Raw genomic sequence first — 15,249 nt, 5'->3', positions numbered from 1 at the left:
TAGAGGGGATTTGAGAAAGAACTTTTTCACCCAGAGGGTGGTTGGAGTCTGGAACTCACTGCCTGAAAGGGTTGTGGAGGCAGGAACCCTCACAACATTTAAGAAGCATTTGGATGAGCACTTGAAATGCCATAGCATACAAGGCTACGGACCAAATGCTGGAATATGGGATTAGATCAGACAGGGCTTGATGGCGCGGACACGATGGGCCGAAGGGCCTCTATCCGTGCTGTATAACTCTATGACTCTAAGTCTCTCTCTTTACAAAAAGCAGCTTTGCACTCAGGCACAAACGCTGACATCATTTCCACAATGTTGTCAAATGCTTCTAAATTTACAAACAGGAACTGAAACCCACATTGGGGGGGGGAGGGGAGGTGGGGAGGGCTACGTTCCTCGAGGTGGGGAAAAAAGGAGTGTATGTCTGTATTTTTCTCCCCCTCTCTCAGCTTGATGAATGACCTACCGAAATTGCAATTCCAACACTCTGCAATCCCACCAGGTTGGTAGTTAATTAACTGGCATGAAAATCGGGGCGCGTTTTATTCCATATACTCTTGGCTTGTATGTTACAAACCCATCTCCCTCCGGCTGGGCGAGATGTCAAAGCACGTACACTGTCTCTCGCTCATTGGCTCCTCGTTGAAACCGACTACGTGTTGAAACGCGGGGTAAGTGAGATGAGCAAAGATTGAGACATCTCCTGTGTGTATGTGTCTGTCTGGCTGTAGAGGTCGCTTTTCCCTCCTGCTGTTGTTAAGACCGGGGTGCGAACGTGACTCGCCACACGATCCCGTCGGCAGGCGCAGTTCCAATTGGCTTAAAACAGAAATGAAAGGTTGCCCGAGCCATTCAACGTAATGAGTCCCAAATCCCATGTTTTAACACCAGCCCCAGGAGAGCAGATATTACATAAAACGCCATCGCTGCAAACCTGAAATAAAAAACAGAAAATGACCAGGCTGGGGTTGTTTTCTTTGGAACAGAGGAGGCTGAGGGGAGACTTGATTGAGGTGTATAAAATTATACGGGGCTGAGACAGAGTGGATAGGAAGGACCTATTTCCCTTAGCAGAGAGGTCAATAACCAGGGGGCATAGATTTAAAGTAATTGGTAGAAGGATTAGAGGGGAGTTGAGGAGAACTTTTTTCACCCAGAGGGTGGTGGGGGTCTGGAACTCACTGCCTGAGAGGGTGGTAGAGGCAGAGACCCTCATCACATTTAAAAAGTACTTGGATATGCCCTTGAGATGCCGTAAACTTCAGGGCTACGGACCAAGAGCTGGAAAGTGGGATTAGGCTGGATAACGGCTGGCACAGACACGATGGGCCGAATGGTCTCCTCCTGTGCAGTGAATTTCTATGAATCTTTGAAATGTACAGCAGGTCAGTAACTGAAAAAAAAAATGATGGTTAAACCCTTCATCGGGACTCCCCACTCTGGAGAAATTTATCTTGATTGTGTCCAAATCTTGGAATTAGATGACCAAATCTGAATTTTAAACAGTAATTCTACAGATGCCCCACCGATTGCAGTAGGTATAGATTTTTTTTTAAGTCCTAAAATTTGGCTGCTGTGGAGCATCCACACCAGCACAGACCCGGTGGGCCGAATGGCCTGTTTCTGTGCTGTACCTTCCATGTTCTATGTACCATCAAAATTCGGCACTTCTCCCTGGAAGTTGATGTGCAACTTACCTTCAACGAGTCCTGGCATCAAAAGGTTAGAGATTAACGGGAAACCCTCCCAAACACGGGGCTTTATAACGTAGCTTTATTGCCGCAATCGCTTTGTAATGTGGAGGTGACAGCATTAAAGCGGGATTCCACTGCGATCCTGGAATAACCAGCCCTCTCGGACAGTTTTAACCTTTGAAGGAGGGGGGGCTACTGCTGCTGATCTTTCTCTCTTTCTCTCTGTCTCTCTCCCCAAACTCAACCAGGATTCATCCTCCCATTCCCAAATTTGAAGTGTCATGTTTGGGTTAAAAAAAAGTAGCTTAGAAACATAGAAAAATAGGAGCAGGAGTAGGCCATGCGGCCCTCCGAGCCTGCTCCGCCATTCAATATGATCATGGCTGATCCTCTATCTCAATACCATATTCCCGCTCTCTCCCCATACCCCTTGATGCCTTTTGCGACTAGAAATCTATCTTAAATATATTCAGTGACTTGGCCACCACAGCCTTCAGTGGTAGAGAATTCCACAGGTTCACCACCCTCTGAGTGAAGACATTTCTCCTCATCTCAGTCCTAAATGTCCTACCCCTACTGCTTTTTAGCAATTCAGTATGGCTGAAACCAATCTGGAGGGATTGTTTTGTCACCTGGTCCTTTTATATTTGCTCAAATATTGCTGATAATTTGTGGTTTGAGGGAGGGCTAACCGGTTATGTTTGATTTATCTTAGCGCCCTTGGTTTTAAAGATAATCCCGCCCCCTTTCTCTCTCTCTCTCTCTCTCTGTCGCTAGAAGCCTGGGATTCACCTTCTAGTGGGGAGTTACGAAGGCTTGACTTGTCATCGCGTCACTGGCACTTTGAGCCCGGCTCTTTTACAGGCTGATATATTTTTCCTTATATATAGAGTGAGAGAGAGAAAGGTCGGCAGTGTCGCTGCATACACCGAGCTGTCCTGCCACACCAAGATGTGGTGTTAGCCTCCTGCTCCAGTATTTTACTATCTTACTCCCTCTTCCTCATGGAGAAGACAGCGGTGCATTCGAGCCTGTACCTCCCACGGAACTTCAGCTGCATGGCCGGGTTGTACGAGAGCTTGGCCGATGATTGCAGCGTGGCTGAGGTGGGTGGTGGTGGTGGTGTTGGAGCAGGAGGAGGAGCAGGAGCAGGAGGGGGGCTTGAGGTCCAGGAGAACGGCTGTCATCTCAAGCACCAATTGGAGAAGCAACGCAGCCGAGACGCCAGCAACAGCCCGAGCCCTGGCCAACGCAGAAGAACCAAATCCTTGCCAGCTCCCTGGGACCGGGCCACCCGCTCTTCAGACCGAGATGCCGCCTGCCCGGCCAGGAGGAAGAGTGTCCGTTTCGCCGACTCCTTGGGTTTGGAGTTGACCACCATCAGGCACTTCTGCGACGCTGACATGCCCCAGATCCCGCACCGGGTGATGGCCAGGCTGCGGGAAGAGCGGCCCGAGCGCTTGGTGGGCAGGGGCATGGTGGACATGTTCTTGGGCAACCCCACTCACGTCTTGGAGCCTCTGTTCACCAACCCCGGCGGCCGGCCAGGCTTCCTGGAGCGGGTCCGGCTGGCCAAAGTGTGTCTGCAGAGCATCTCCACCGACCAGTTCAGCATCATGGGGTCCATCAGGGTCTGCAACGTCGCCTACGAGAAGCAGGTGGTGGTCAGGTACACCCTCAACCAGTGGACCTCCTTCGCCGAAATCGCCGCCTCCTACACTGACCAAGCCCCGGACGGGCAGACGGACCTTTTCTCCTTCAAGCTGGTCACCCCCGTCTTCCTGGACACGGGGGGCACTCTCCAGTTCGCCATCCGCTACACGGTGGCGGGGCAGGAGTACTGGGACAATAACAACGGCACCGACTACCAGGTAAGAAGCCACAAGTACAAGGTCTCCCCGCCCAAGGACTGGGAAAACGCCTGGATCCATTTCATTTGAACTGGGAAAAGGGAGGGCGGGGAGGGGGGGAATGCTACTATCTGCAAGAAAATGATGTTTGTGTGTCACAGAGCCCGTTCCAGGACGTCCTTCCTGTCTACATTACAACAAAAAGCAAAAATGTGAGGTCTCTTTTATTTTTCTGTTTCAAGCTATTAAACTGTGGTGTCACTTTTAAAACCTGGACCTTCTCGTTAATTGCTTCAAATCATTTTTTTTTTTAAATCTATGTTTGGGTTAGGCAAAGTTGGTCACAGTTATTTTAAGTAAGAAGAACACTTGAATTTTAGTTTTGTGAAGGGATTGTTAATATTTGGTCATGTGACCAGGTATGCATTAATACCAATGAGTTAAGGGAAACCTATGCAAAGAGATAAGGAGTAATGTGAGACCATATGAATAATCAGCCATAGATAGATAGAGAGAGACAGGGGTAGCCTCTGTTTCAGAAGCCATCTTAGACTTGGGTAAATATTTTAGTCCTTTTTTAATGCACTTTGCGGTTCCAAAATTGGCACTTTTCTATTGGCTGCATTATGCAGAGACCAATATAGCTCATTCCCAAGGTCTAATAAAAGAATTGCACCATCTTTAGAATAAAAATGTGTCTTAGCAAATCTTTTCTTCACCTCTGCAAACACACTGCAAATCACGTCAAAGCCCACCACGGTGCCACTCGTTCCTGATGTCATTGGAACAAATAAGGCAGACTTCCTCTTAGCCCCTTCCCATACAAGATTTACATTGTCTGGCAGTACTCGGAGCAGGTGGCCTGAATAACCTTTCAGAATTGAGAAGGGTGCTGACAATGTAGGACCCAGGCAAGTTGCTTATCATGGCCTTTAAGATGTTAGGAGAAAGGGAAGTGGAGTCAGTCAGAGACATACTGCTTTACGCAAAGTGTAACAGACTTGTGGAGTAAGCCACCAGGGAGGGCAGTTAGAATCATAGAATGGTTACAGCACAGAAGGAGGCCATTCGGCTCGTCGAGTCGTGAAGCATCAACCTGATCTGTTTCTGGACAGAGAACTGTTTGAAACCTGACAAGAGGGAATTTAGGCATTCCGATAAATCAAAAAAGCTCTGGGCTTTTTGATCTATTTCTAAAAATGATATTGTAAAGGATACAACAGACTATATTAAAAGTTTCAGAACTAAAATAAACTGTCTCGGGTGAAGCTTTAGACCGATGTATTAGAGTGGGGTGGAGGGGAGAAAAACACAATATATACTGTGTGCATTTTTTTGACTGAGAGATAAATATTTTCTCTATGACTACATTTCATTCATTCTCTGTCATAGTGCGTAAACCTTCCTTGTGTGTCCTTGTTTAAACCTAAAAGTAAGGAGAGACGTTTAAAGGGGGAAGTACCGGTGTTAGTTCAGCTCCAGAATTAACCTCTGCTCGTTTTGTGGCAGATGCTGTATCTGTTATAAGTTTGTTTTTTGATAGGGTTGTCCTGATTTTTAAAATTGCCTTTGCATTGCAACTTCCACGTGGAGCTAGGTCACTGTTACTCGGTATGTAAACAGAAGGCACACCAAGTTTATTGCCTTGTGTTTGATGAATCTCGTGGAAAATGCCCCACACATTTTATTTTTTAATCCCTGTTTTGTGCTAGAATGTACTCAGCATTGTTTATACTTTTTCCATAATTCAGAAGTTTGTGTGATATCACAGCAGAAATGACCATTGAATATATATGTATGTAATTTAAAAAAAAATTCTGCAATAAGGCTGTCTGAATTTGCTCCACCTTGCTGAGTAATCTTTAACCTGCCATTTGCCAGTGGTGAATATGGTGGTGTTTCGCAAGATGATAGTGTGGTGGCAGAGCCTCTTTAAATGCCCTCCATTGTTTTTTGTGAATGTAATATACCTTTAAAACGAAATCAGTATCCATGTGATCGAGAGGCAAGGCCAAGTAAGCTTATTCCCAGTTTGCCGTCAGTGCTGTTCTTAGTTGGCTGCTAGGAGACAAGGAAAAGATGCTCAATCTAGACCCCAAGTTGGGTTTGTCTTACCCTCGTTCCAGCCCACCCCCCCCCCCAACCTCCTGACAAAAGTTCCACTTGGTGCTTCCTGCCTGGCTACTTCACTTTAAGTTTATTTTTATGAGCAACATGTAAATCACAAGAAATGTAATATAAAATATCAGGCCCGCAACCATGTTTAACATGCTGGTGCAAGCATTACCTGACTGCATGAAGATAACAAATGATTTTTAAAGGCTGTAATTATTTGCAACACCAAAGTTCTGATTGGTCCCCTTGGATGTCAGGACCAGATTTCTGATTGGTCTCCTTGGAGGACAGACACACCGAACAGTTTGTCTGTAATGTGTAATTAGATTATATTTTTAAAAGACAATAGACTAGAAATTCGTCTCCTTTGCACCTGCCGTTAGCGCCTCCGGGGGGGGCTCTAATGGGGCGTAAAGGGCTTATTGCCCGGGGGGAAGCGCCTCCCGAGAAATTCGGTGGGAAGTTGCTGAGGTGCTACCCGATAGCATCGTGCCCCCACCAGTAGAGCCCTGGGCCGCTGCGCCACCAGCGATTATGTCATCGCCGTGCGGCGCGAACCCTTACCACCCCGCAGCTGAAATTCGGCTGTGCCCCGTGAGGCCGCCGCGGGCAATGTCAGCACCAGCCTCGCGCGTCGCGAGCTGGGCCGACCTCCGCTCGCGGGGTGGTATTTAAAGGGGAGGTGCGGCCCCGACCTGTGCCGCCATTTTCTCTTTTTGGCCGAACTCCAGTTCGGCCCTCCATGGTGGGCCGTGGCGTGGTCCTGGCCATCATCGTGCAGCCCGTCACCGCGTCTTGATGCCGGGCTGCTGCCATGGCACCATACCGCCCTGGTGGCTTAGTTGGGGCCATCAGATGCCCTGCAGAGTACGCAGTGGCCCTCCCCTTTAACTGAAGGGGAGGGACATTGAAACGCGGCCGCGCTCTGCGGAGCGCCGCCGATCGCAGCCCGACATCGCCTCGGTTACCGCCCCACCAGGCAGTGGAGCGCCCGAGATTGTGCTCCACTTCCTGTGCGGGGCGGTAAGCCGAATTTTGCAGCCAGGGCGGTACTTCTACGCCGGGCGCTAAATGTCTGGCCTTAACTCGGTTACCGCCCCCAAACGGGGCAGAACCGAATTTCGTGCCCAATGAATCCTGGAAATTTTGGAATAAAACAGAAATACACAGGGTGTAGGTCAGTAGCCTGAAACATGAAGATGGCCAATGTTTTAGGTTCTGATTAAATCCAGTCTAAAATGTGGATATATAATTCTCTTTCAGACTCTGACTGGCTCCTGTGTATTTCTAGATCTTTGCTTTTCTTTGTACATGTAATGTAACTTTTAATTGAAACAGATGTTGACTTACTTTCACTGTTACAAAAAAAGAAACTTATAAGGACAAGACTTTTTGGAATAGTATAATTTACTTTTATACAATCTACAGACTGACACAGGGAGAAAATCAGATCAAAATTTTCTTTCAAAAGAAAATGGAGTCAGGCCTCACTCCACACACAATTCCTTAAAAAAAAAATTGAACAATATTGCATTATTTTCTATATTAATGCAACCAGAGGTGAGGGTCTTCAGTTATGTGGAGAGACTAGAGAAGCTGGGTTTGTTCTCCTTGGAGCAGAGAAGGTTGAGGGGAGATTTAACAGAGGTGTTCAAAATTGTGAGGGGTTTTGACAGAGTAAACTAGGGAGAAAGTGTTTCCCTTGGCAGGAGGGTCAGTAACCAGAAGACACCGATTTAAGGCAAACGAACTAGAGGGGAGATGAGGAGATTTTTTTTCACGCAGCGAGTTATTATGATCTGGAATGCACTGCCTGAAAGGGTGGTAGGAGCAGATTCAATGGTAACTTTCAAAAGGGAATTGGATATATACTTGAAGGGGAAAAACGTCATAGTTATGGGGAAAGAATAGGGGAGTTGGACTAATTGGATCGCTCTTTCAAAGAGCCGGCACATACACGATGGGCCGAATGGCCTCCTTCTGTGCTGTAAGATTCTATGATTCTATATTATTATAAATTCCTGATTTTACAGTAACTGATTTCAAGAATGTGACACTCTTGAAATCTATAGATGGTGTCAGCAGTGAACAACCGGCCTATTTCAACAGAGTTGCTTCACTTAATCTGTTTCTCAAAAAAAAATTGGTTTTATTAAGAAAAAAACCTTTATTTCATTCGAAGATTTGCTTCCAACAAAAAATGCTATTGACATTTGGCCTGGAACATATTTGGTTTGACTGGAATACTCCTAACCCTGTGCCTGTACTCCCATTTCTCTACACAGCTCCTGTTGCTGGTTTGTGAAGGAGGTCTGGAGATTAGTGTTAACTTGACATTTGTACTTGGCCTGATTTGTGCTGTGAAAATGTAATTTCCTCAGATTGCTCATCTGAAGCCTGAACACATTTAAAGGTTGGAAGGGTTTCTCTTTATTAGTTTGCTTTGTACAGGACCATCAAACTTAATTTCCTGCCGTGTCACTTTGTGCTATTATGCTGCTGAGCAATATTGCCAGAAATGATTTTGAAACCAGTCAGAGTTTTGGGAACATAGCCCATCTATTTCACACTTTGCCGTTGAGTGAGGAAATACACTAATGAATTGACACACATGTAGGCCACACCTCAAACTTCAGCACTCCTTTACCTTCCGTTTCCAACTCCTCCGCCAGCCTCCCCCCACCCCACACCCCCAGAAAAAATCTCTACTATCGACCAACTTAAACTTTTTTTGTTGCTTGTTTATAGTGTGGCCTTTGTGAATGTTGATATAGTGTGGTTGGATGTCTTGTAGCAATCACTTTGACCTGTTAAAGCTTTACATAGAAACATAGAAAAATAGGAGCAGGAGTAGGCCATTCGGCCCTTCGAGCCTGCTCCACCATTCAATATGATCATGGCTGATCCTCTATCTCAAAACCATATTCCCGCTCTCTCCCCACACCCCTTGATGCCTTTTGTGTCTAGAAATCTATCTATCTCCTTCTTAAATATATTCAGTGACTTGGCCTCCACGGCTTTCTGTGGTAGAGAATTCCACAGGTTCACCACCCTCTGAGTGAAGAAATTTCTCCTCATCTCAGTCCTAAATGTCCTACCCCGTATCCTGAGACTGTGACCCCTCGTTCTAGACCCCCCCAGCCAGGGGAAACATCCTCCCTGCATCCAGTCTGTCTAGCCCTGTCAGAATTTTATACGTTTCAATGAGATCCCCTCTCATTCTTCTAAACTCTAGTGTATACAGGCCTAGTCGACCCAATCTCTCCTCATACGACAGTCCTGCCATCCCAGGAATCAGTCTGGTGAACCTTCGCTGCACTCCCTCTATGGCAAGTATATCCTTTCTTAGGTGAGGAATATCCTTGCTTAGATGGAAAAACAACTTGTCAAAAGCTCAGTAGCAATTGTTAAACTTCCTGTCCACTGTTTGAATCATAGAATCATAGAAATTTATGGCACAGAAGGAGGTCATTCGGCCCATCGTGTCTGTGCCGGCCGAACAAGAGCTATCCAGCCTAATCCCACTTTCCAGCTCTTGGTCCGTAACCCTGCAGGTTACGGCACTTCAAGTGCACATCCAAGTACTTTTTAAATGTGATGAGGGTTTCTGCCTCCACCACCCTTTCAGGCAGTGAGTTCCAGACCCCCACCACCCTCTGGGTGAAAAAAGTTCTCCTCAACTCCCCTCTAATCCTTCTACCAATTACTTTAAATCTATGCCCCCTGGTTATTGACCTCTCTGCTAGGGGAAATAGGTCCTTCCTATCCACACTATCCAGGCCCCTCATAAGAAGGGAGAGAAGGAGGCGAGTCCGTAGTCTGTGCAGCATCTGGTACTTACTATATTCAAAGAGACACAAGAAACGATCCACACAGGATTTTTCAATCTCATCATAACTTGGCTTTAGCTACAGAACAGGGATGGCATGGCAATCTTGGCCGTTTCTGAAACTGCTGAATTGCCCCGTACCTTCAGTAAATCTGGTTTTGTCCTGGATTAAAAGCAACTGTGGTACAAAATTCTCAACTGTCAAATTCCATTACCTTCCTCACCCCTTGTTCTCTCCCCTCAACAACAGACTATAGATGGATACCAATTAGCATTATGGAGAAATCTAGGTTGACCATCATAGCCTCCACATAAGTAGAGTTAGCAGTTGGGACCTACCTACAAGGGGAGATGATGCACTACAGCTCCAAATTTTAAATCTATAAAAGATTTGTATTTATATAGCGCCTTTCATGACCTCAGGATGTCCTAAAGTACTTTACAGCCAATGGCGTACATTTTGAAGTGTAGTCACTGTTGTAGTGTAGGAAATGCGGCAGCCAGTTTGTGCACAGCAAGCTCCCATGAACAGCAATGTGATAATGATAATGATAATCTGTTTTTAGTGATGTTGACTGAGGGATTAATATTGGCCAAGACACCAGAGATAACTCCCCTGCTCTTCTTCGAAACAGTGCCATGGGATCTCTTACCTCCACCTGAAAGAGCAAGATGGGGGCCTCGGATTAACATCTCATCCGAAAGACGGCACCTCCGACAGTGCAGCACTCCCTCAGCACTGCACTGGTGTGTCAACCTAGATTTTTGTGCTCAAGTCCCTGACTCGGAGGCGAGGGTGCTACCAACTTAGCCACAGCTGACACTGTATGTAATGCACTTTGTAACATTTTGTGAGACATGCCAAGGTGCTGTATAAATTCAAGGGCCCCTATTTTCCGATGCCTACGGGTGTGTACGAGCTGTGTACACACCCGTAGAGACATCGGAAATGCCGGTTTCAGGCATGCCAAGCGCTTGCGCTGAAAACCGGCATTTCCGATCTGTCAAGAATGCTCTTGACAGATCGGACGCCTGCCCTGGAGAAGGTCCTCTGCGGGTGGAGAGTTCCGCTTTCTGCAGAACCTCTGCCCGCTGAAAACCCTTAGAAATCTTACACCTGGTAAAAGCAGGCATACGGCCTGCTTTTACCAGCATAAGAGTTTAAATAAGTAAAACAAATAAAAATTTCACTCATTTATAATTTTAAAATACTTTAAAAAAAAGTTTATTTTTAATTTAATGTAATTTTAACTCATTTTACAAACATGATGGTTTTTTAAAAATTTAGGTAATGTTTTGATGTCTTTTTTCAGTGACCCCTGTTCCATCTGTCAGAAGTATGAAGGGGGATTCCCTTCTCCCATTGGCTCACCTGGCCCACGTGATCCCAGGGACGCCTGCGAACTGCATGCGCCCCTGGGATACGCGGGCCCTGCGCATTTCGATTATGGAGAGGCCCAGGATCGGAAATGACCGGACCTCGGGAGCCCTCAGGTAAGGGCGTAGATTTTTTCCCGATCGGAGGCCTCCGCACGCAGGAAGCCTCCTATCGGAAATTACGGGCCCTTAAGTTCTTTATTCACAATTAAAACATTGTTATGGTCAGGTTAGCTGAGCAACTCTTTCGATGGACAACTGATGCAGCATTCCCTTACAACAACGTAAATTAGCAGCCAGTGTAATGTCTGCTTTGAGATCTTCCATTTCCTTTAGAGCTAATTGGAATTCCTTTGCTATTGCCACGGAAACCTACAACTGCGCTTGATTGCAATGCCCAACGAGTTTTGAAATTGTTAACCAAAACTTTCCTGGTAGATGGGTTGGTAAATGTAGCCCACACTTTGGAACCCAGAAAGGTCCGTGCTGAGTTATGGTTCCATTTGGGGCAGTAGTGGAGGCATCTCAATTGGGCTCTGCCCCCTTGGATTAAGGAGCAGAGTAAAAAAAATCAGTCAGGGTTTTCATTCCTGATCAGTTACTTCCGACGTAAAGTATGCTTTTGCGGGTCCCAGTATGAGTTAGCACCTAGAATCATAGAATGGTTACAGCACAGAAGGAGGCCATTCGGCCCATCGAGCCCGTGCTGGCTCTCTGCAAGAGCACTTCAGCTAGTCCCACTCCGCCGCCCTGTTCCCGTATCCCAGCAAGTGTTTTTCCTTCGGGTACTTATACAATTCCCTTTTGAAAGCCACGATTGAGTCTGCCTCCACCACCCTTTCAGGCAGTGCATTCTAGATCTTAACCACTCGCTGTGTGAAAAAGTTTTTCCTCATGTCACCTTTGGTTCTTTTGCCAATCACCTTAAACCTGTGTCCTCTGGTTCTCGACCCTTCCGTCAGTGGACAGAATTTCTATCTACTCTGTCTAGACCCTGCATGGTTCTAGACCTTCAGGGGAGAAGGGGGGCATGTATCGGTGCACATATGTATTAGCATCGGTACTGATGTTCTATATCACATGCTGTTTCAGTACCTTGCTTGTTTGTGATAATAGGAACTCATTATTTTGAATGGTTTCCTCGGGAGGGTCATATTCAATAGGGTTTCTCCCCCACCACCTCCCCCCTCACATTTCAAAATTTCATATTGCAGTGTGTTCCCTCTTTGGTGTAAAAGTGGTGTAAAATAGAAATATATACACAAAGGTAATGTGAAAAGAGAACACAGGTTAGTATATAGTAATGATGGAGTGCCGCTCACACTCCCATCATTCCCATTGATGATGCCACTGAAGAAAACCTTTCCCTAATGTCACCTGAGGGTTAGTTCTCGACAGGATGTCAGCTTCTAGGCTGTTGTAAAGCAGAAAACGAGATAACAAAGGGCAACTAAGAGTCACCAGTAATTCTAGCGATAGCTTCATTTTTGTAAGAAATACTTTTGGGTCAGTGTAGTGGAATGTACTTAAGGACCACACAGCTTTCTACAACCTCTGCAGGTTGCTCAGTCGTTGAGTATATTCAAGAGAGAGATCGATAGATTTTTGGATACTAAGGGAATCGAGGGATATGGGGATAATGCGGGAAAGTGGAGTTGAGGTAGAAGATCAGCCATGATCTTACTGAATAGCGGAGCAGGTTTGAAGGGCCGAATGGCCCACTCTTGCTCCTATTACTTATGCTCTTAGATTGAGAGACAGCATGACTGTCCAAAATAAACGGAGACTGCAGATAAAACAACAGATAAAAGTACATGATCTTGTCCACCCATTTATGAAATTTACCTTCCCCCTTACTTTTAGGAATTTAAAATGTGACTTGTGTCGTAGTATTTTACTGTGATAAATGTCTGTATTTTTACATGTATGTAAAGAATTACATCTATTTTTATAAATGAAATATCAGCATGTGCTGTTTGAAATTTAGCTGTATGTGTTGTATTAAATACAGAATATCTGTCTGCCTTGCCTTTGACTTTCAGTATCTATTATTATGTCTGTGTCTTGCAATCCTTTCTTGTTTTGTCTGCATACTGTTTTAATTTCTGAATTGACTGTTTATCCGACTACAATCTTCAGTATCTTCCTCATTCTATCACTAGAGTTGGCACTTATGTGTTCAAATTCTATATGTGACTGAATAAAGCGTGTGATTTTTATTGTTAATATTGACTAAAGCGAGGTGTCTTGCTGCAGTAGTAGTGAACTCTGTGTAACTAGTAATCCTTATCTAGGCCCTTTTTCTGACAGGATGTCTACAATTAAGGTGGGCTATGCTGATTGGTAAAATAATACCAGTGAATTATAAATGCCAAGTAAACTACAGGAAACTTTTTTTTATCCGGCACGGACGGGACCGACGTGGTGCCGGTTCATCAAAAATTCCAGATAACCGAACGCTATAGTAAAAGATACGGAGCTGAGAGCTCTGTATAAAGCAACAAACCCTATTGCTTAGCAACAGCTTCAGAACAATAGGCACAAGTTGCAAGCGTCTCTGTAGCTTAGCAACAGCTGCAGCCACACCCTTGCACAGCAACAAATGGAGTAAAAAAAGTAATAAAAGTTACCTGAACCTACTCCTGAATTTTGCCGGTTAACCGAGATTTCCGGTTATTTAGGTGCCGGTAAATCGAAAGTTTCCTGTAAAAGTGAGTCATCTACACAGACTCTTTTATGTTTGATATCAAGTACTGGATTTTCAGGGCGACTAATCAGATAACCAACCTCTATGATGGTTCCCAGGAAAGGGCTTGGCCTGCACAATTTATTTTTCCTTGACCCGGCTTTATAAGTTATTTTGTTTTAAACGTAACAATATTACAAATATTCTCATTGATGCTGCTTGTAAAATTTTACCCTCCAATTCGCCGAATTGAAGATAATTTTCCTGGATGTTGTTCCCTGCAATCTGGCCTTCAGTTAGAAGATGTTTTTAAAGAATCCTCAGTTTTTGAGCTTCCAACCTGACCTTTATCTGTGCAATAGTACATCTGTGAACTATGCAATATTTAAATACTAATGGCTATCAGTTCTATCCGATCTGCCAAAATATTTTAAAGGAATATATAAAGCTCCCACAGTTTCCACAAAAGCTCTTTTTTTAAGCTTACGTTGTACGTGTTTGACCTGTGTCTGACCCAGGTGACAACTATTTGTGTGTGCGTATGCCTGCATGTTATTCCACTTTATGGAATGAAAACTTACGACCTAAATGTACTTTAGAATGTTACGAAATAATTGTTCGTCCGCTTGCGTCACTTTGAAGAGAGTAGTCCCTATAATTGCCTTTTTTTAAGGGTTGTGCTACATTGTGCTGCTAGGTGACATTTCTAATCACGGCGATGTTACAATGTTCAAACAGTTTGTGGTCAAATGTTCTGTACTTTATGCAGTAAATCTTGGCTAACAATTAAATCTTCTGTAATGGTCACTATACATAGGTTCCATGGCTTTATTGGAAAAGGAGGGGGAGATTGCAGGAGCCAAACTTGTCCAGGCCAAGTTGACTGTATACAGAATGGTATTAATGTATTTTCTATTTGTTAACCTTTCATTGTGGAAGTATTGCTTTATATTTTTGTACTTTGTGATGTCAAATAAAATGTACTATCCTGAAATTCTAGCTGTGAGCATTTTATTCAATAATGCATGTTGCCTTTCAGAAATAATAATTAAGCAATCCTCTAACTTAAGGAGCCGCTGACTATCTGCTATTGGCTTGAGGCCCCAGGAACTCATTCAGTTCTGTTCCAGTTGGTACACATCCAAATAAAAAATGTAGTCACTCTTCTTGGAAGGCTTGAGAAATCCCTGGTCTGTGCCAAGTTATCTGATCTCAGCCAAGGTGGCAGTGAGGGCAATACAATGGAAGGGAAACCGCTAGCCAGGATCCCTGTTGGCAGCAACTCCTGATGTTGTGTTTGACTATCTCAACAGAACAGGATCTATCTTCACTATGATGCCCACGCCACCCTCCCCCCCCCCCCCCCTGCCCACTTCTCTGTCATGGCCCACTAGCCTTTTGACACTCACTATCTGCCTTCCCTATGGAGAGTGGCCATTTGAGTGACTTACTGGAGGGCTACTAGTGGCCATGGAACTGGACCCCCAACAAGACTCCTCACATTCAGGACAAGAAAGGGGAAAATTGGGGTGGGAGAAATAAGAATGTTGCATTAGTTTAATGGGAAATGTTGGGTTTTTATGAAATGTACCTATCTATTCAGTATTCATTGTAGAATAGATGAACATTAAATCCCACACAACATGTAAGAAATATTGTATTGGAAATTTTAATATGTGATCTATATTAACTAGAGTA

General features: G+C 44.8%; 1 protein-coding gene across 3 annotated transcripts; it reads left to right on the top strand.

The window, feature by feature from the left end:
- Positions 1-2,471: 2,471 nt before the first annotated feature.
- On the top strand, positions 2,472-14,545 carry LOC147116703 (protein phosphatase 1 regulatory subunit 3E). Of its 3 annotated transcripts, XM_085991818.1 has the most exons (3): positions 2,473-3,565; positions 7,945-8,072; positions 10,124-10,208. In XM_085991818.1, exons 1-2 carry the CDS (start codon positions 2,699-2,701, stop codon positions 8,029-8,031), a joined length of 954 nt encoding a protein of 317 aa, XP_085847944.1. In that variant the 5' UTR covers positions 2,473-2,698; the 3' UTR covers positions 8,032-8,072; positions 10,124-10,208. The 3 variants fall into 3 exon arrangements, with proteins under 3 accessions (XP_085847942.1, XP_085847944.1, XP_085847943.1); XM_085991816.1 differs by lacking the exon at positions 7,945-8,072 and having other exon boundaries at positions 2,472-3,565; positions 10,124-14,545; XM_085991817.1 differs by having other exon boundaries at positions 7,945-10,256.
- The last annotated feature ends 704 nt before the right edge of the window (positions 14,546-15,249 follow it).

Source organism: Somniosus microcephalus, chromosome 6, assembly GCF_052327205.1.
Source record: "Somniosus microcephalus isolate GS21.2 chromosome 6, FLI_Smic_1.0, whole genome shotgun sequence".
NCBI classification, from domain to species: Eukaryota; Metazoa; Chordata; class Chondrichthyes; order Squaliformes; family Somniosidae; genus Somniosus; species Somniosus microcephalus.
Note: the sequence above shows the minus strand (reverse complement) of the source record. Positions and strands in the feature narration are given on the sequence as shown.

Excerpts from the sequence above, each read along its gene's own strand:
- LOC147116703 (XM_085991816.1), top strand. The coding sequence starts at position 2,699 with ATGGAGAAGACAGCGGTGCATTCGAGCCTGTACCTCCCACGGAACTTC. Across the intron at positions 3,566-10,123 it reads ACAACGGCACCGACTACCAG|TGCCATGGGATCTCTTACCT; the intron begins GTAAGAAGCCAC and ends TCTTCGAAACAG.